At 42.3% G+C, this 18,624-nt stretch overlaps 1 protein-coding gene across 1 annotated transcript in view; it reads left to right on the top strand.

Moving 5' to 3' along the window:
- LOC140069307 (sodium/potassium-transporting ATPase subunit alpha-2) overlaps positions 1-16,201 on the top strand; it is a 39,657-nt gene extending 23,456 nt beyond the window's left edge. The window contains exons 19-23 of the mRNA XM_072114844.1: positions 3,497-3,642; positions 3,847-3,977; positions 6,994-7,095; positions 10,048-10,139; positions 15,814-16,201. Coding sequence (XP_071970945.1) covers positions 3,497-3,642; positions 3,847-3,977; positions 6,994-7,095; positions 10,048-10,139; positions 15,814-15,842 — 500 coding nt within the window. The 3' untranslated portion in view covers positions 15,843-16,201. The remainder of the gene's footprint in view (positions 1-3,496; positions 3,643-3,846; positions 3,978-6,993; positions 7,096-10,047; positions 10,140-15,813) is intronic.
- The last annotated feature ends 2,423 nt before the right edge of the window (positions 16,202-18,624 follow it).

The following is an 18,624-nucleotide window of genomic DNA, read 5'->3' as shown; positions in this document are numbered from 1 at the left end:
CATACAGTGCTCACATAGTACTGCCATACAGCGCTCACAGAGTACTGCCATACAGTGCTCACATAGTACTGCCATACAGTGCTCACATAGTACTGCCATACAGTGCTCACATAGTACTGCCATACAGTGCTCACATAGTACTGCCATACAGTGCTCACATAGTACTGCCATACAGTGCTCACATAGTACTGCCATACAGCGCTCACAGAGTACTGCCATACAGTGCTCACATAGTACTGCCATACAGCGCTCACATAGTACTGCCATACAGTGCTCTCATAGTACTGCCATACAGTGCTTTCATAGTACTGCCATACAGCGCTCTCATAGTACTGCCATACAGCGCTCTCATAGTACTGCCATACAGCGCTCACATAGTACTGTCATACAGGGCTCACATAGTACTGCCATACAGTGCTCACATAGTACTGCCATACAGTGCTCACATAGTACTGCCATACAGTGCTCACATAGTACTGCCATACAGCGCTCACATAATACTGCCATACAGCGCTCACATAGTACTGCTGTACAGTGCTCACCTAGTACTGCCATACAGTGCTCACCTAGTACTGCCATACAGTGCTCACATAGTACTGCCATACAGCGCTCTCATAGTACTGCCATACAGTGCTCACATAGTACTGCCATACAGCGCTCTCATAGTACTGCCATACAGCGCTCACATAGTACTGCCATACAGTGCTCTCATAGTACTGCCATACAGTGCTCTCATAGTACTGCCATACAGCGCTCACATAGTACTGCCATACAGCGCTCACATAGTACTGCCATACAGTGCTCACATAGTACTGCCATACAGTGCTCACATAGTACTGAAAAACAGCGCTCACATAGTACTGCCATACAGCGCTCACATAGTACTGCCATACAGCGCTCACATAGTACTGCCATACAGCGCTCACATAGTACTGCCATACAGTGCTCACATAGTACTGTCATACAGGGCTCACATAGTACTGCCATACAGTGCTCACATAGTACTGCCATACAGTGCTCACATAGTACTGCCATACAGCGCTCACATAATACTGCCATACAGCGCTCACATAGTACTGCCATACAGCGCTCACCTAGTACTGCCATACAGCGCTCACCTAGTACTGCCATACAGTGCTCACATAGTACTGCCATACAGCGCTCTCATAGTACTGCCATACAGTGCTCACATAGTACTGCCATACAGCGCTCTCATAGTACTGCCATACAGCGCTCACATAGTACTGCCATACAGCGCTCACATAATACTACCATACAGTGCTCACATAGTACTGCCATACAGTGCTCACATAGTACTGCCATACAGCGCTCTCATAGTACTGCCATACAGCGCTCACATAGTACTGCCATACAGCGCTCACATAATACTACCATACAGTGCTCACATAGTACTGCCATACAGCGATCACATAGTACTGCCATACAGCGCTCACATAGCACAGCCATACAGCGCTCACATAATACTGCCATACAGCGATCACATAGTACTGCCATACAGTGCTCACATAGTACTGCCATACAGCGCTCACATAATACTGCCATACAGTGCTCACATAGTACTGCCATACAGCGCTCACATAATACTGCCATACAGCGCTCACATAGTACTGCCATACAGCGCTCACCTAGTACTGCCATACAGCGCTCACCTAGTACTGCCATACAGTGCTCACATAGTACTGCCATACAGCGCTCTCATAGTACTGCCATACAGTGCTCACATAGTACTGCCATACAGCGCTCTCATAGTACTGCCATACAGTGCTCACATAGCACAGCCATACAGCGCTCACATAATACTACCATACAGCGCTCACATAGTACTGCCATACAGCGCTCACATAGTACTGCCATACAGCGCTCACAGTGGGCATGTGATAGGGGTGCCCTTATGACCAGCCGAGGTCCTTTGGTTTCCATTGGTGCTGGATTGTGATGGTCTTCTGCTGAGCACCTCCCGTATGCCCTGACGGGCTACAGAAAACCTCTCACATGGAAACCACTTCTTTTTTTTTTTTTTTTTTAAATCAGGTAGTTTTTATTAGAGGTTTTTACCCCTTTTTCCATACATCCATGAACAAAATATACATCAACACAGGAAAAAAAAAACTGCCGCAGGCAGCCAACAGTAGTACATATTATCACATGCAAAGCATCAATTATACATTGTTACCACATTTCTGTACCGTTTCTGTGTTTTTGATCTACCCGTAACACAAACATAATCCCAACAGGCCCACCCCCCCCCCCCCAAACCCCTCCCCGTGAGCCAGCTCCCTATTCGGGTCATCTGATCCCAAATCAACTGAGACGTGTGTGCCTTGTAATTCTTTATCTTGCTAACGATAACTGATATTCTAGACTCGCTCTAATTCTAACCAGAGCAGTAGAGGGCAAACCGGGAGTATCGAACCATCTACCCCATATCTTTTCAAATTTAGGAATACAATTCCTTTTCAAATATGTACTATATTCTAGCCGTATAGCCGCATTCATACGTTCTACAAACTCCTTTTTGTCTGGAGGCCGAGGCCTTATCCAATGGGCAGCTATTACCTTTCTGGCCTGATACAACGATCGCTGTATCGCAACATTAATGGGTTCAGTCAAATTATGCACATTTAGCACCCCCAAAAGACATGCCAAAGGAGACTCTTCAACAGAAATGGAATAAACTTTACGTATGATGTCTAAGACAGACTTCCATAAGGTTCCTAGTTCCCTGCACTCCCACATCATATGGAGTATCCCAGCCTCCTCAGCTCCACACCTGGGGCATTCAGAATTTGGTCTAACGCCTATTTGACACAGCAATTGGGGAGACTTGTACGCTCTATGCAGGAGCAGCAAATGGGACATTCTGCGTGCTTCACTAGGGGAAAGAGTAGGTAGCAATTCCAGGGCCTCTGTCCATTGTTCTTCTGAGATAGGGCCCACATCCCTGTTCCACTTAGTGAAGCATTTTAGCGGGATGTCCTTATTGGAGTCACTAAGCAATACTGTATATATATAGGAAATTAACCCTTTGGTAGAATTTGCTTTTAAAATCCTCTGCAATGCCCCACTAGTACCCACCTCTATTGGCTCATCCCTATTCTGTGTGTTAAACGCATGGCGGAGTTGTAAATATTGGTAAAACCAGGCATGTGGCAGTTGAAAGTCCTCTTGCAATTGGGCGAAAGTTTTACAGCTATCATCCACGCATAGATGTTTCAGTGTCTTCACCCCTTTTGCTTCCCACGGAGTAAATCCCTCCAGCCTGAATATTTCTGGTAAAGCCGGATTACGCCATAGTGGCGCATCAGAGGTATATTTGGGAATGCCCATAATTACCTTAGCTTTCTGCCACACCTTATACATAAGGGATAGGGTCGGCTTTTTCCCCATATCCCCCCCGCCAAAGGAAACCACTTCTTAAAGGGGCGCGGCACCTCCTCACATTCAGGATTCCCATTGTTATCTCTTGACCCTACAGGGATGATCCAGGCCCTTGGTGGCTTCTTCACGTACTTTGTGATCCTGGCGGAGAACGGGTTCCTGCCCTCGCAGCTGCTGGGCATCCGCTTGGACTGGGATGACCGATCGAATAACGCCGTAGAAGACAGTTACGGTCAGGAGTGGGTGAGTGAAGCTGATTGTTGCTGGACCATAAGTTGCACCTTTATGTAGGAACTGAGGTCAGGAAACACTAAGGATCTGAGCCTGGTGGGGACAACCTGGAGATGTCCCGGTGGTCTTCCCAATGAGATATAGGAGAGCATCTTGTGCATTGCTTGGTCAGTACCCATGTTCTTGAGAACTTCTAACGCCCATGATTCCTTCCAGACCTACGAGCAGCGGAAAGTGGTGGAGTTTACGTGTCACACAGCCTTCTTCGCCAGCATCGTGGTGGTCCAGTGGGCCGATCTGATCATCTGTAAGACCAGAAGGAATTCCGTCTTCCAGCAAGGCATGAAGTAAGGAGCTTGTGGTGGTTGACCTATAACCTTGTTTGATGACCCTAGTGCACCTGAGCTGATGGTGGACCTATAACTAGAGATGAGCGAGTATACTCGTCCGAACTTGATGCTCGTTCGAGTATTAAGGTACTCGAAATGGCTCGTTGCTCGGACGAGTATTTCCCCTGCTCGAGATCGAGCATTTAATTAAAAAAACACAGTGAAGAACAATGAAGAATAGAATAAAAACAGTGAACACAGTGAACACAGGATCATTTAAGTGAAGAACACAGTGAAGAACACAGTGAAGAATAGATTACAGATGTTCGGCACATCTGCTTACTTGACGGTGCGAACAAAATAGTATGTGAAGAACACTATATATGTGTAAAGAACACATTGAAGAACACGGTGAGCAGGACAGAGACACCGGGGAGCAGCACAGAGACACTGGGGAGCAGGACAGATACACCGGGGAGCAGCACGGAGACACCGGGGAGCAGCACGGAGACACCGGGGAGCAGCACGGAGACACCGGGGAGCCGCGCAGAGACACCGGGGAGCCGCGCAGAGACACCGGGGAGCAGCACGGAGACACCGGGGAGCAGCACGGAGACATCGGGGAGCAGCACGGAGACACCGGGGAGCAGCACGGAGACACCGGGGAGCCGCGCAGAGACACCGGGGAGCAGCACAGAGACACCGGGGAGCAGCGCAGAGACACCAGGGAGCAGCACAGAGACACCAGGGAGCAGGACAGAGACACCGGGGAGCAGCACAGAGACACCGGGGAGCAGCACGGAGACACCGGGGAGCAGCACGGAGACACCGGGGAGCCGCGCAGAGACACCGGGGAGCAGCGCAGAGACACCAGGGAGCAGCACAGAGACACCAGGGAGCAGCACAGAGACACCGGGGAGCAGCACAGAGACACCAGGGAGCAGCACAGAGACACCAGGGAGCAGGACAGAGACACCGGGGAGCAGCACAGAGACACCGGGGAGCAGCACGGAGACACCGGGGAGCAGCACGGAGACACCGGGGAGCCGCGCAGAGACACCGGGGAGCAGCGCGGAGACACCGGGGAGCAGCACAGAGACACCAGGGAGCAGCACAGAGACACCAGGGAGCAGGACAGAGACACCGGGGAGCAGCACGGAGACATCGGGGAGCAGCACGGAGACACCGGGGAGCAGCACAGAGACATCTGGGCAGCGGCAGCACGGAGACATGGGGCAGTGGCAGCACGGAAAGATCGGGCAGCACGGAGACATCGGGCAGCACGGAGACATGGGGCAGCACGGAGAGATCGGGCAGCAGGGAGACATCAGGCAGCAGGGAGACATCGGGCAGCAGGGAGACATGGGGCAGCAGGGAGACATCGGGCAGCACGGAGACATGGGGCAGCACGGAGACATCGGGCAGCAGGGAGACATCGGGCAGCAGGGAGACATGGGGCATCACTGAGAGATCGGGGAGACTTCAGTGGAAGAAGAGCAGCGGATCCCGGGACAGCGTATCTCCCGACAAGTAAGCAGATGTGCAGAACATCTGCAATCTATTCTTCACTGTGTTTTTCACTTAATTGATCCTGTGTTCACTGTTTTTATTCTATTCTTCACTGTTCTTCACATCTGATAACTTGTCGGGAGATAATATACGCGCGGAACAGTGAAGAATAGATTGCAGATGTTTCCATACATCTGCTAACTTATCAGAAGACATTCTTTTTCAATTAATTAACACATTTTATTCCCGAACCATGGTCCCTTTGAGAAATGCTCGAGTCTCCCATTGACTTCAATGGGGCTCGTTATTCGGTACGAGCACTCGAGCATCAGGAAAAGTGCGTCTCGAATAACGAGCACTCGAGCATTTTAGTGCTCGCTCATCTCTACCTATAACCTTATTTGATGACCCTAGTGCACCTGAGATGATGGTTGGACTTGAAATCCTTTTAATGACCTAGGGGCAAGTGAGGCAATAGTTGAAAGAATCTTTCTTGATAACCCAAGGGCACCAGAGGTGATGGTTGACTTACGATCTTCTTGATGACCTAGAGCACCTGAGTTGACTTGAAACATGTTTTTGATGACCTTAGGGCCAACTGAAGCAATGGTTCACAAAAAAACTTCTTTGATAACGCAAGGGCACCAGAGGTGGTATTTGGCTTTGAATCTCTTTTGACCCAAGGGCAGCAGAGATGTTAAATAGAGAGGAGGTACTGCAACCTGAGAAGGAGTAACCATGACCTGGTTGATGGTTGCACAAAGAGTACTGGACTACCTACATGGAAATGGGACATTTAGTGGGCCCCCAAAGGCTTCTGGGTCTAGGGACATCCAAATCTTCTGTGCCCTCTCAAGTAACACTCCTGATTACACCAAACTTCTCTTATTCGAAGGTTAAAAATTGGGCTAGGACGTCCACTAATAGGTGACTTATCCAACCATAGTTACCCCTGGATTCCTGAGAAAGTTGTGCCACTAATCTTTTAGAACCCAAGGGCACCAGAGGTGGTTGACTTAAGATCTAGTTTTACGATCTTGTTTGATGACCATGAGCATCTGAAATAATGTTTGACTTGTAGAACCTTGTTTGAAGACCCACATACACCTGAAATGATGGTAGACTTGAGATCTTGTTTTGATGACCTAGGCCAAACTGAGGTGACCCTTGACTTGAGATCTTGTTTGATAACCCAAGGCCACCGGAGATGGTCACTGACTTCTAATCTCATTTGATGACCGAAGGGCATGTTAATCCGAGAGGTGGTACTGCAACCTGCGAAGGACCAACCATGGCCTGGTTGATGGTTGCACAAAGAGTACAGGTCTACTCATATGGGCAGGGGACATCTAATGGGCACCCTATGGCTCCTGGGTCTAGGGGCATCCAAATCCTCTCCCGATTACACCAAACCTCAGAATAAGAATTGGGCTAGGATGGCTAATATTTGGCTAATCCAACCATAGTTACCCCTGAGGAACATTTCTAAGCTTTCCCACCAATGTAATATTCTCTGTCTCCACAGAAACAAGATTTTGATATTTGGCCTCCTGGAGGAGACTGCTCTGGCCGCATTCCTGTCCTACTGTCCCGGGATGGACGTTGCCCTCCGAATGTATCCTCTGAAGTGAGTGTGATGTAATGCCAGCTACTGCTCTCTGGTATCAGCCACTTTTATATAACAACAGTCACTGATATGGTTATAACTAGGCCCAATTGGAACATAAGACACACACGGCTAGAAACCACCTACAGCACATGGGATAGACTGGTCCAAGGAGCTTACAATCTGATAATAATTCATTGAAGTAGTGTGACTATCCATCGATGTATACAGAGTAGTTGTAGGTCGTTCCTTAATAAGTTTATAGTCTGATATTTTTTTGTGTTTTTTTTTTTGAATCTGTTATGTCCCATGTGTGTCCAGCAGGTGGCGACAGCATCTTAGAGTTTCCAAAGCCAAAACGGCAATGTTGCTCCAATAGTCACTGTACAAGGGGCCCCTGTTATTGGGATGAGTAGAGGTTCCAGGCAGGGTTGCTTTCTCCACCCATCCCACATTACAAACATAAGTATAAGAGTATCATGGGCCTGGGCTGGAAAGAGATTGATGCCTTCACAATGGCAATGGCAAATTAAAAGCATAAATATGTAATATAATAAAACATGACAAAACTATAACATAACTAAACATATGGCATGGGGAGAGTAAGAAAATTTTACTACACAGTAAAGCTGCTACATAGATACAGCACCAGAACCAAGATTACTACATAGATACATTACCAGAACCAAGATATACTACAGAGATACAGCACCAGAACCAAGATATACTACAGAGATACAGCACCAGAACCAAGATATACTACAGAGATACAGCACCAGAACCAAGATATACTACAGAGATACAGCACCAGAACCAAGATAACTACATAGATAAATTACCAGAACCAAGATATACTACAGAGATACAGCACCCGAACCAAGATATACTACATAGATACAGCACCAGAACCAAGATATACTACAGAGATACAGCACCAGAACCAAGATATACTACAGAGATACATTACCAGAACCAAGATTACTACATAGATACATTACCAGAACCAAGATATACTACAGAGATACAGCACCAGAACCAAGATATACTACAGAGATACAGCACCAGAACCAAGATTACTACATAGATACATTACCAGAACCAAGATATACTACAGAGATACAGCACCAGAACCAAGATATACTACAGAGATACAGCACCAGAACCAAGATATCTACATAGATAAATTACCAGAACCAAGATATACTACAGAGATACAGCACCAGAACCAAGATATACTACAGAGATACAGCACCAGAACCAAGATATCTACATAGATAAATTACCAGAACCAAGGTATACTACAGAGATACAGCACCAGAACCAAGATATACTACAGAGATACAGCACCAGAACCAAGATATCTACATAGATAAATTACCAGAACCAAGATATACTACAGAGATACAGCACCAGAACCAAGATATACTACAGAGATACAGCACCAGAACCAAGATATACTACAGAGATACATTGCCAGAACCAAGATATACTACAGAGATACAGCACCAGAACCAAGATATACTACAGAGATACAGCACCAGAACCAAGATTACTACATAGATAAATTACCAGAACCAAGATATACTACAGAGATACAGCACCAGAACCAAGATATACTACAGAGATACAGCACCAGAACCAAGATATACTACCGAGATACAGCACCAGAACCTAGATTATTACATACATACAGCACTAGAACCAAGATTACTACATAGATCAATTACCAGAACCAAGATATACTACATACACGTAGATACATTACCAGAACCAAGATTACTACATAGATAAATTACCAGAACCAAGATATAATACATAGATTTGGCACCAGAACCAAGATATACTACAAAGATACAGCACCAGAACCAAGATATACTACAGAGATACAGCACCAGAACCAAGATATACTACCGAGATACAGCACCAGAACCTAGATTATTACATACATACAGCACTAGAACCAAGATTACTACATAGATCAATTACCAGAACCAAGATATACTACATACACGTAGATACATTACCAGAACCAAGATTACTACATAGATAAATTACCAGAACCAAGATATAATACATAGATTCGGCACCAGAACCAAGATATACTACAGAGATACAGCACCAGAACCTAGATTACTACATACATACAGAACTAGAACCAGGATTACCACATAGATATGGTACCAGAACTAAGATTACTACATAGCTTAGGGCATTAACCTTGTACCGCACCAGATTTATCAGTGTTTGCTGTTGGATGATAAATCTGATGTAGTATACAATGTCACCACGTAGCTTTCCCTTATAGGAGAAGATAACATACATCACAGAACAGGGGAGATGCTATAGATAATACCAGAAATTATTGTAGATCTGTGACACACAGATGATATTTTAGGTTTCTTACTTCATCAGCACTATAGCCACTATGCAACACAATGGTCACAGTGCCCCACAGTAGCCAATATAGTGAAGGTCTCCCCAGAATAGCCAGTATAGTAGCTGGAGCTCCAGAGTAGCCCATAATTATGGTTCCCCCACCATAGCTAAAATCATAGTGCCCTCACAGTACTCCATAGTCACAGTGCCCCAACAATAGCCCATAGTCACAGTGCCCCAACAATAGCCCATAGTCACAGTGCCCCAACAATAGCCCATAGTCACAGTGCCCCAACAATAGCCCATAGTCACAGTGCCCCACAGTAGATAAAAGTCGCAGTGCATGCACAGTAGTTAATAGTCATAACAACCCCACACAGTGCCCAGACAGTAGCTCGGACACAGTGATTCCAACAGCCAATAGTCACAGTGCCTTCAGTGCCCAAGTGTCATACTGCCTCCAGCTGCCAATAGTCATAATGCCCCAACTCACTCTATCTTTTTTACTGCAAACATGTCCTTTGATGGACTCTCCCCAATATGTCATGTTGTTGCTAATGGAAGGATCCGATATCATACACTGTCTCTCTCCTGCAGGGTGACATGGTGGTTCTGTGCCTTCCCATACAGTCTGCTCATCTTTGTGTATGATGAAGTCCGCAAGCTGATCCTGCGCCGTGACCCCGGAGGTGAGGAAAAAAAGAAATAAAAAGATAGAGGCTACAGGGAAGCCTAATGATCATAGACTCTGACAATACAAGCTTATAATACTGCCCCCAATGTACAAGAATATAACTACTATAATACTGCCCCCCTATGTACAGGAATATAACTACTATAATACTGTCTCCTATGTACAAGACTATAACTACTATAATACTGCCCCCTATGTACAAGAATATAACTACTATAATACTGCCCCCCTATGTACAGGAATATAACTACTATAATACTGCCCCCTATGTACAAGAATATAACTACTATAATACTGCCCCCTATGTACAAGAATATAACTACTATAATACTGCCCCCCTATGTACAGGAATATAACTACTATAATACTGCCCCCTATGTACAAGAATATAACTACTATAATACTGTCTCCTATGTACAAGAATATAACTACTATAATACTGCCCCCTATGTACAAGTATATAACTACTATAATACTGCCTCCTATGTACAAGAATATAACTACTATAATACTGCCCCTATGTACAAGAATATAACTACTATAATACTGCCCCCTATGTACAAGAATATAACTACTATAATGCTGCCCCCATGTACAAGAATATAACTACTATAATACTGCCTCCTATGTACAAGAATATAACTACTATAATACTGCCCCCTATATACAAGAATATAACTCCTATAATACTGCCCCCTATGTACAAGAATATAACTACTATAATACTGCCCCCTATGTACAAGAATTTAACTGATATAATACTGCCCCCTATGTACAGGAATATAACTACTATAATACTACCCCCTATGAACAAGAATATAACTACTATAATACTGCCCCCTATGTACAAGAATATAACTACTATAATACTGACCCCTATGTACATGAATATAACTACTATAATACTGCCCCCTATGTACAGGAATATAACTACTATAATACTGCCCCCTATGTACAAGAATATACCTACTATAATACTGCCCCCTATGTACAGGAATATAACTACTATAATACTGCCTCCTATGTACAAGAATATAACTACTATAATACTGCCCCCTATGTCCAAGAATATAACTACTATAATACTGCCCCCTATGTACAAGAATATAACTACTATAATACTGAACCCTGTGTACAAGAATATAACTACTATAATACTGCCCCCTATGTCCAAGAATATAACTACTATAATACTGCCCCCTATGTACAAGAATATAACTACTATAATACTGCCCCCTATGTACAAGAATATAACTACTATAATACTGCCCCCTATATACAAGAATATTACTCCTATAATACTGCCCCCTATGTACAAGAATATAACTACTATAATACTGCCCCCTATGTACAAGAATTTAACTGATATAATACTGCCCCCTATGTACAGGAATATAACTACTATAATACTACCCCCTATGAACAAGAATATAACTACTATAATACTGCCCCCTATGTACAAGAATATAACTACTATAATACTGACCCCTATGTACATGAATATAACTACTATAATACTGCCCCCTATGTACAGGAATATAACAACTATAATACTGCCCCCTATGTACAAGAATATACCTACTATAATACTGCCCCCTATGTACAGGAATATAACTACTATAATACTGCCCCCTGTGTACAAGAATATAACTACTATAATACTGCCCCCTATGTACAAGAATATAACTACTATAATACTGAACCCTATGTACAAGAATATACCTACTATAATACTGCCCCCTATGTACAAGAATATACCTACTATAATACTGCCCCCTATATACAGGAATATTACTACTATAATACTGCCCCCTATGTACAAGAATATAACTACTATAATACTGACCCCTGTGTACATGAATATAACTACTATAACACTGCCCCCTATGTACAGGAATATAACTACAATAATACTGCCCCCTATGTACAAGAATATAACTACAATAATACTGCCCCCTATGTACAAGAATATAACTACTATAATACTGAACCCTGTGTACAAGGATATAACTACTATAATACGGCCCCCTATGTACAAGAATATAACTACTATAATACGGCCCCCTATGTACAAGAATATAACTACTATAATACTGCCCCCTATGTACAAGAATATAACTACTATAATACTGCCCCCTATGTACAAGAATATAACTACTATAATACTGCCCCTATGTACAAGAATATAACTACTATAATACTGCCCCCTATGTCCAAGAATATAACTACTAGAATACTGCCCCCTATGTACAAGAATATAACTACTATAATGCTGCTCCCCTATGTACAAGAATATAACTACTATAATACTTCCCCCTATGTACAAGAATATAACTACTATAATACTGCCACCTATGTACAGGAATATAACTGCTATAATACTGCCCCCTATGTACAGGAATATAACTACTATAATACTGCCCCCTATGTACAAGAATATAACTACTATAATACTGCCCCCTATGTACAGGAATATAACTACTATAATACTGCCCCTATGTACAGGAATATAACTACTATAATACTGCCCCATATGTACAGGAATATAACTACTATAATACTGCCCCCTATGTACAGGAATATAACTACTATAATACTGTCCCCTATGTACAAGAATATAACTACTATAATACTGCCCCCTATGTACAGGAATATAACTACTATAATACTGCCCCCTATGTACAAGAATATAACTACTATAATACTGCCCCCTATGTACAAGAATATAACTACTATAATACTGCCCCCTATGTACAAGAATATAACTACTATAATACTGCCCCCTATGTACAAGAATATAACTACTATAATACTGCCCCCTATGTCCAAGAATATAACTACTAGAATACTGCCCCCTATGTACAAGAATATAACTACTATAATGCTGCTCCCCTAAGTACAAGAATATAACTACTATAATACTGCCCCCTATGTACAGGAATATAACTACTATAATACTGCCCCCTATGTACAGGAATATAACTACTATAATACTGCCCCCTATGTACAGGGATATAACTACTATAATACTGCCCCCTATGTACAAGAATATAACTACTATAATACTGCCCCCTATGTACAGGAATATAACTACTATAATACTGCCCCCTATGTACAGGAATATAACTACTATAATACTGTCCCCTATGTACAAGAATATAACTACTATAATACTGCCCCCTATGTACAGGAATATAACTACTATAATACTGCCCCCTATGTACAAGAATATAACTACTATAATACTGCCCCCTATGTACAAGAATATAACTACTATAATACTGCCCCCTATCTACAAGAATATAACTACTATAATACTGCCCCCTATGTACAAGAATATAACTACTATAATACTGTCCCCTATCTACAAGAATATAACTACTATAATACTGTCCTCTATGTACAGGAATATAACTACTATAATGCTGCCCTCTATGTACAGGAATATAACTACTATAATACAGCCCCCTATGTACAAGAATATAACTACTATAATACTGCCCCCTATGTACAGGAATATAACTGCTATAATACTGCCCCCTATGTACAGGAATATAACTACTATAATACTGCCCCCTATGTACAAGAATATAACTACTATAATACTGCCCCCTATGTACAGGAATATAACTACTATAATACTGCCCCTATGTACAGGAATATAACTACTATAATACTGCCCCATATGTACAGGAATATAACTACTATAATACTGCCCCCTATGTACAGGAATATAACTACTATAATACTGTCCCCTATGTACAAGAATATAACTACTATAATACTGCCCCCTATGTACAGGAATATAACTACTGTAATACTGCCCCCTATGTACAAGAATATAACTACTATAATACTGCCCCCTATGTACAAGAATATAACTACTATAATACTGTCCTCTATGTACAGGAATATAACTACTATAATACTGCTCTCTATGTACAGGAATATAACTACTATAATACAGTCCTCTATGTACAGGAATATAACTACTATAATACTGCTCTCTATGTACAGGAATATAACTACTATAATACTGCCCCCTATGTACAAGAATATAACTACTATAATACTGCCCCCTATGTACAGGAATATAACTGCTATAATACTGCCCCCTATGTACAGGAATATAACTACTATAATACTGCCCCCTATGTACAAGAATATAACTACTATAATATTGCCCCCTATGTACAAGAATATAACTACTATAATACTGCTCCCTATGTACAAGAATATAACTACTATAATACTGCTCCCTATGTACAAGAATATAACTACTATAATACTGCCCCCATGTACAGGAATATAACTACTATAATACTGCCTCCTATGTACAAGACTATAACTACTATAATACTGCCCCCTATGTACAAGAATATAACTACTATAATACTGCCCCGTATGTACAAGAATATAACTACTATAATTCTGCTCCCTATGTACAAGAATATAACTACTATAATACTGCTCCCTATGTACAAGAATATAACTACTATAATACTACCCCCTATGTACAAGAATATAACTACTATAATACTGCCCCTTATGTACAGGAATATAACTACTATAATACTGCCCCCATGTACAAGAATATAACTACTATAATACTGCCCCCTATGTACAAGAATATAACTACTATAATACTGCCCCCTATGTACAGGAATATAACTACTATAATACTGCCCCTATGTACAGGAATATAACTACTATAATACTGCCCCATATGTACAGGAATATAACTACTATAATACTGCCTCCTATGTACAAGAATATAACTACTATAATACTGCCCCTATGTACAGGAATATAACTACTATAATACTGCCCCTATGTACAAGAATATAACTACTATAATACTGACCCTATGTACAGGAATGTAACTACTCTAATACTGCCCCATATGTACAGGAATATAACTACTATAATACTGCCCCCTATGTACAAGAATATAACTACTATAATACTGCTCCTATGTACAGGAATATAACTACTATAATACTGCTCCTATGTACAAGAATATAACTACTATAATACTGCCCCCTATGTACAGGAATATAACTACTATAATACTGCCCCTATGTACAGGAATATAACTACTATAATACTGCCCCTATGTACAAGAATATAACTACTATAATACTGCCTCCTATGTACAGGAATATAACTACTATAATACTGCCCCCTATGTACAGGAATGTAACTACTATAATACTGCCCCATATGTACAGGAATATAACTACTATAATACTGCCCCCTATGTACAAGAATATAACTACTATAGTACTGCCTCCTATGTACAAGAATATAACTACTATAATACTGCCCCCTATGTACAAGAATATAACTACTATAATACTGCCCCCTATGTACAAGAATATAACTACTATAATACTGCCCCCCATGTACAAGAATATAACTACTATAATACTGCCCCCTATGTACAAGAATATAACTACTATAGTACTGCCTCCTATGTACAAGAATATAACTACTATAATACTGCCCCCTATGTACAAGAATATAACTACTATAATACTGCCCCCCATGTACAAGAATATAACTACTATAATACTGCCCCCCATGTACAAGAATATAACTACTATAATACTGCCCCCTATGTACAAGAATATAACTGCTATAATGCTGTCCCTTTGTCTGTCTTGCAGGTTGGGTGGAGAAGGAGTCATACTATTAGTGGTTTTCCATGGAGTGGCCGCCATGTTGTCGGACTGTGTACGCTGTAGATATACTGATATTCGCTTTCTTACTATATGGGGAGAGTTTCAATGACATAGTAGACACTGGAGAGTTACACTCCGGGCCCAGCTATGGATATGAACCATCCTCTCTAGAAAAGACTGGAGAGCGCTATGGGAGCAGTCACACTACTAACCTCTGCACCTCTAACCACGTGCTCACTGCAGGCCGACGCCCCTCTGACTGCTCCGCCTATATGACCTGTACAGTGCCCTCCTTACACCTCCCGGTCTATCACATACATGTACCTCTCCTGTACTTTATATAACATACATCTTCATAAATCCAGTCTCTTGTTGTCTGTGTTGGTTTATTTACTGTTACCCCACCGCTCACCCTCCCCATATCTCATGAACATACTATGGCGAAACATAAGTTATCAAACATCTGTTTGTATTGTTAGTAGCAGCAGAACTGTAGAAACTGAATTATATATAATTATATAGGATTTTAACTTCCACTAAGGGCTTGTTCTCACACTAAGGGCTTGTTCTCACACTTTAGTGCTCCTAAAACTTTTTCCTGGAAAGATGTGGAATCAATCCTGAAATATAAATCCATATTCCATAGTCCTGCTGCCACAGTCCTGCTGCCAGCCTTTATCTGTAGAGTAAAGGCATTAGTGTGGGGACAATGCACAGTCCTGGAATATAAATCCATATTTCACTGCTCCTAGGGCTGAATCTGCCATGAGGTGAGATGAGAATCTCGCCTCAGGCGGCAGATGTCCGCGCCCTGAGGGGGGCGGCAAAATATGAAAACGTAATGTGGGCAATTCAGGTGGCCATTGCTGTCTGAATCGCCACATACAAATTCAATCACATCTGTATCTTTAAGATATAGATGGGAATGATGTACAGAGCGGCACAGATCCTTCTGTTCGTGTGGAAGATGCAGAGGGCGCGATCGGCGGTGGGGGAGCGTGACTGGAGTCGAGGTGAGTAACTGCTTTATTATTTTTACAAATGGGAAAATTACTGTGTCACAAGGGACTGTTTATTATATAATAAAGGGGGGCTGTATATTATACAAGGGGGGCTGTATATAATATAATAAGGGGCTGTATATTATACAAGGGGGGCTGTATATGATATAATAAGGGGCTGTATATTATATAAGGGGGGGCTGTATAGGATATAATAAGGGGGCTGTATAATATATAAGTGAGGCTATATTTAATAATGAGGGTTTTTATCGTAGAAGGGGGTTATCGTAGAATTTTATCTTAGAATTAGGAGGCTTTAATATTATATAATTAGGGAGGGGGCTGTGTATAATATAATATAGGTGAGCTGGACATTATATAACCCGGGGTGGCTTCATATAATTTAACCATAGTGGGGGGGGGGGGGGGGCTACATATTGTATAATCAGGATGGGCTGTACATAATACAATCTGAGGCCATATTCACACTAACATGTGCCCGTCGTACGAAAGCACGATGGGCACGCGTGGGTGATGTATGCCGCACGGCACTGTATTACGGGGAAAGATGGGACATGTCCTATCTTTTTCCTGGCTATGGGACGGGACTACCGTACTGCTCCCATACAGCGCCGTGGCGTCTATATGTTAAATCAAAAGGATTCTGTATATGATGTATGAAAACAGCAGTGGAAAAACGTGGTGTCCGCAGTGGACATACGGTAATACCGTAGAAGTACATGGATGATGCTCTCTATGCCTGGGTTCTGCACCCAAGTCATTTTTGCCTTTTCTTGTGCTGCCCTGTTCATAATATCATTTCTTAGGGAGGTCCATAATCAGTTTAGTTGGGTCCAATATGTATAAAAAATGGGGGGTGCTATATGTATTATCATTAATTAATAGTATATATTATAATAAATGAAGAAGGGCCACATCGTGATTCCATATCCACTGTGTGGGGGGCAGAGTTCTCCGTTGTGTCCTAAGAGGTTTATATGATTTAGGAGCGCTGCTATTTAGGTGACTTTATACTGTAAGTGACTGTGGTATTTTATGGGGCGCAGTGTGGAGATGTGGTGCTGGGAGCTGAAGACATCAGGCAGCAAATTCAACAGTCGTGGGCAGGAGAAGATACAATGATGTCCTCTTCCTAATGGAGCAGGTCGTCACCTGAACTGACCGACTACGAGCTCTTAGCACGTGTGGTGTCACAGAGGGCCAGTTACTATTATTTTTTATCAGGTAGACGCTTTTTAAAAATTTGTGAAAGACATGCATGGTAGGTAAGAGCTGCCCTCCATGGCACCCCACCATAGAGATACAGCAATAGGCCCTTTTTGAGTGGGTGCTATAATAGGGAAACCCCTTTTTAGTTCTCTCCATGGGTTCCTGGAGGCACCATTCATGGTGATTAATGGACTGTTATGGGTCCACTCCAGTGGACACTATTAATTAGAGTAGTGCTCAGGCAAGAGAGGGGCAGCAGATAAATCTTAATATGGAAAAAGTTGGCATCTTTGGTTCTACTTATCATTGATAGGAAGCTCTGAAGCTCCCAGGCTCCAGTTTCACCACCTTCTGGCAGGACTCAGCAGAGAAACCTGGTCTAATTTAGCCACAAACATGAAGGAAATCTGCTTCTTAAAGAAGTTGAAGCTGACGGGACGTGTTGTGTTACTTGTGAACCCAGAGGGATCTGCTGAGTGGAGTTTACTGTACTCCGGCTTAAGAGGATGTGAAGAAGTCTTCTACAAATACATCATCTCCACAACCTCCACTGGAAGTGCAAATA

This window comes from Engystomops pustulosus, chromosome 7, assembly GCF_040894005.1.
Source record: "Engystomops pustulosus chromosome 7, aEngPut4.maternal, whole genome shotgun sequence".
NCBI lineage: Eukaryota > Metazoa > Chordata > Amphibia > Anura > Leptodactylidae > Engystomops > Engystomops pustulosus.
The sequence above is the reverse complement of the archived record's forward strand: the minus strand, read 5'-3'. Positions and strand labels throughout refer to the sequence as shown.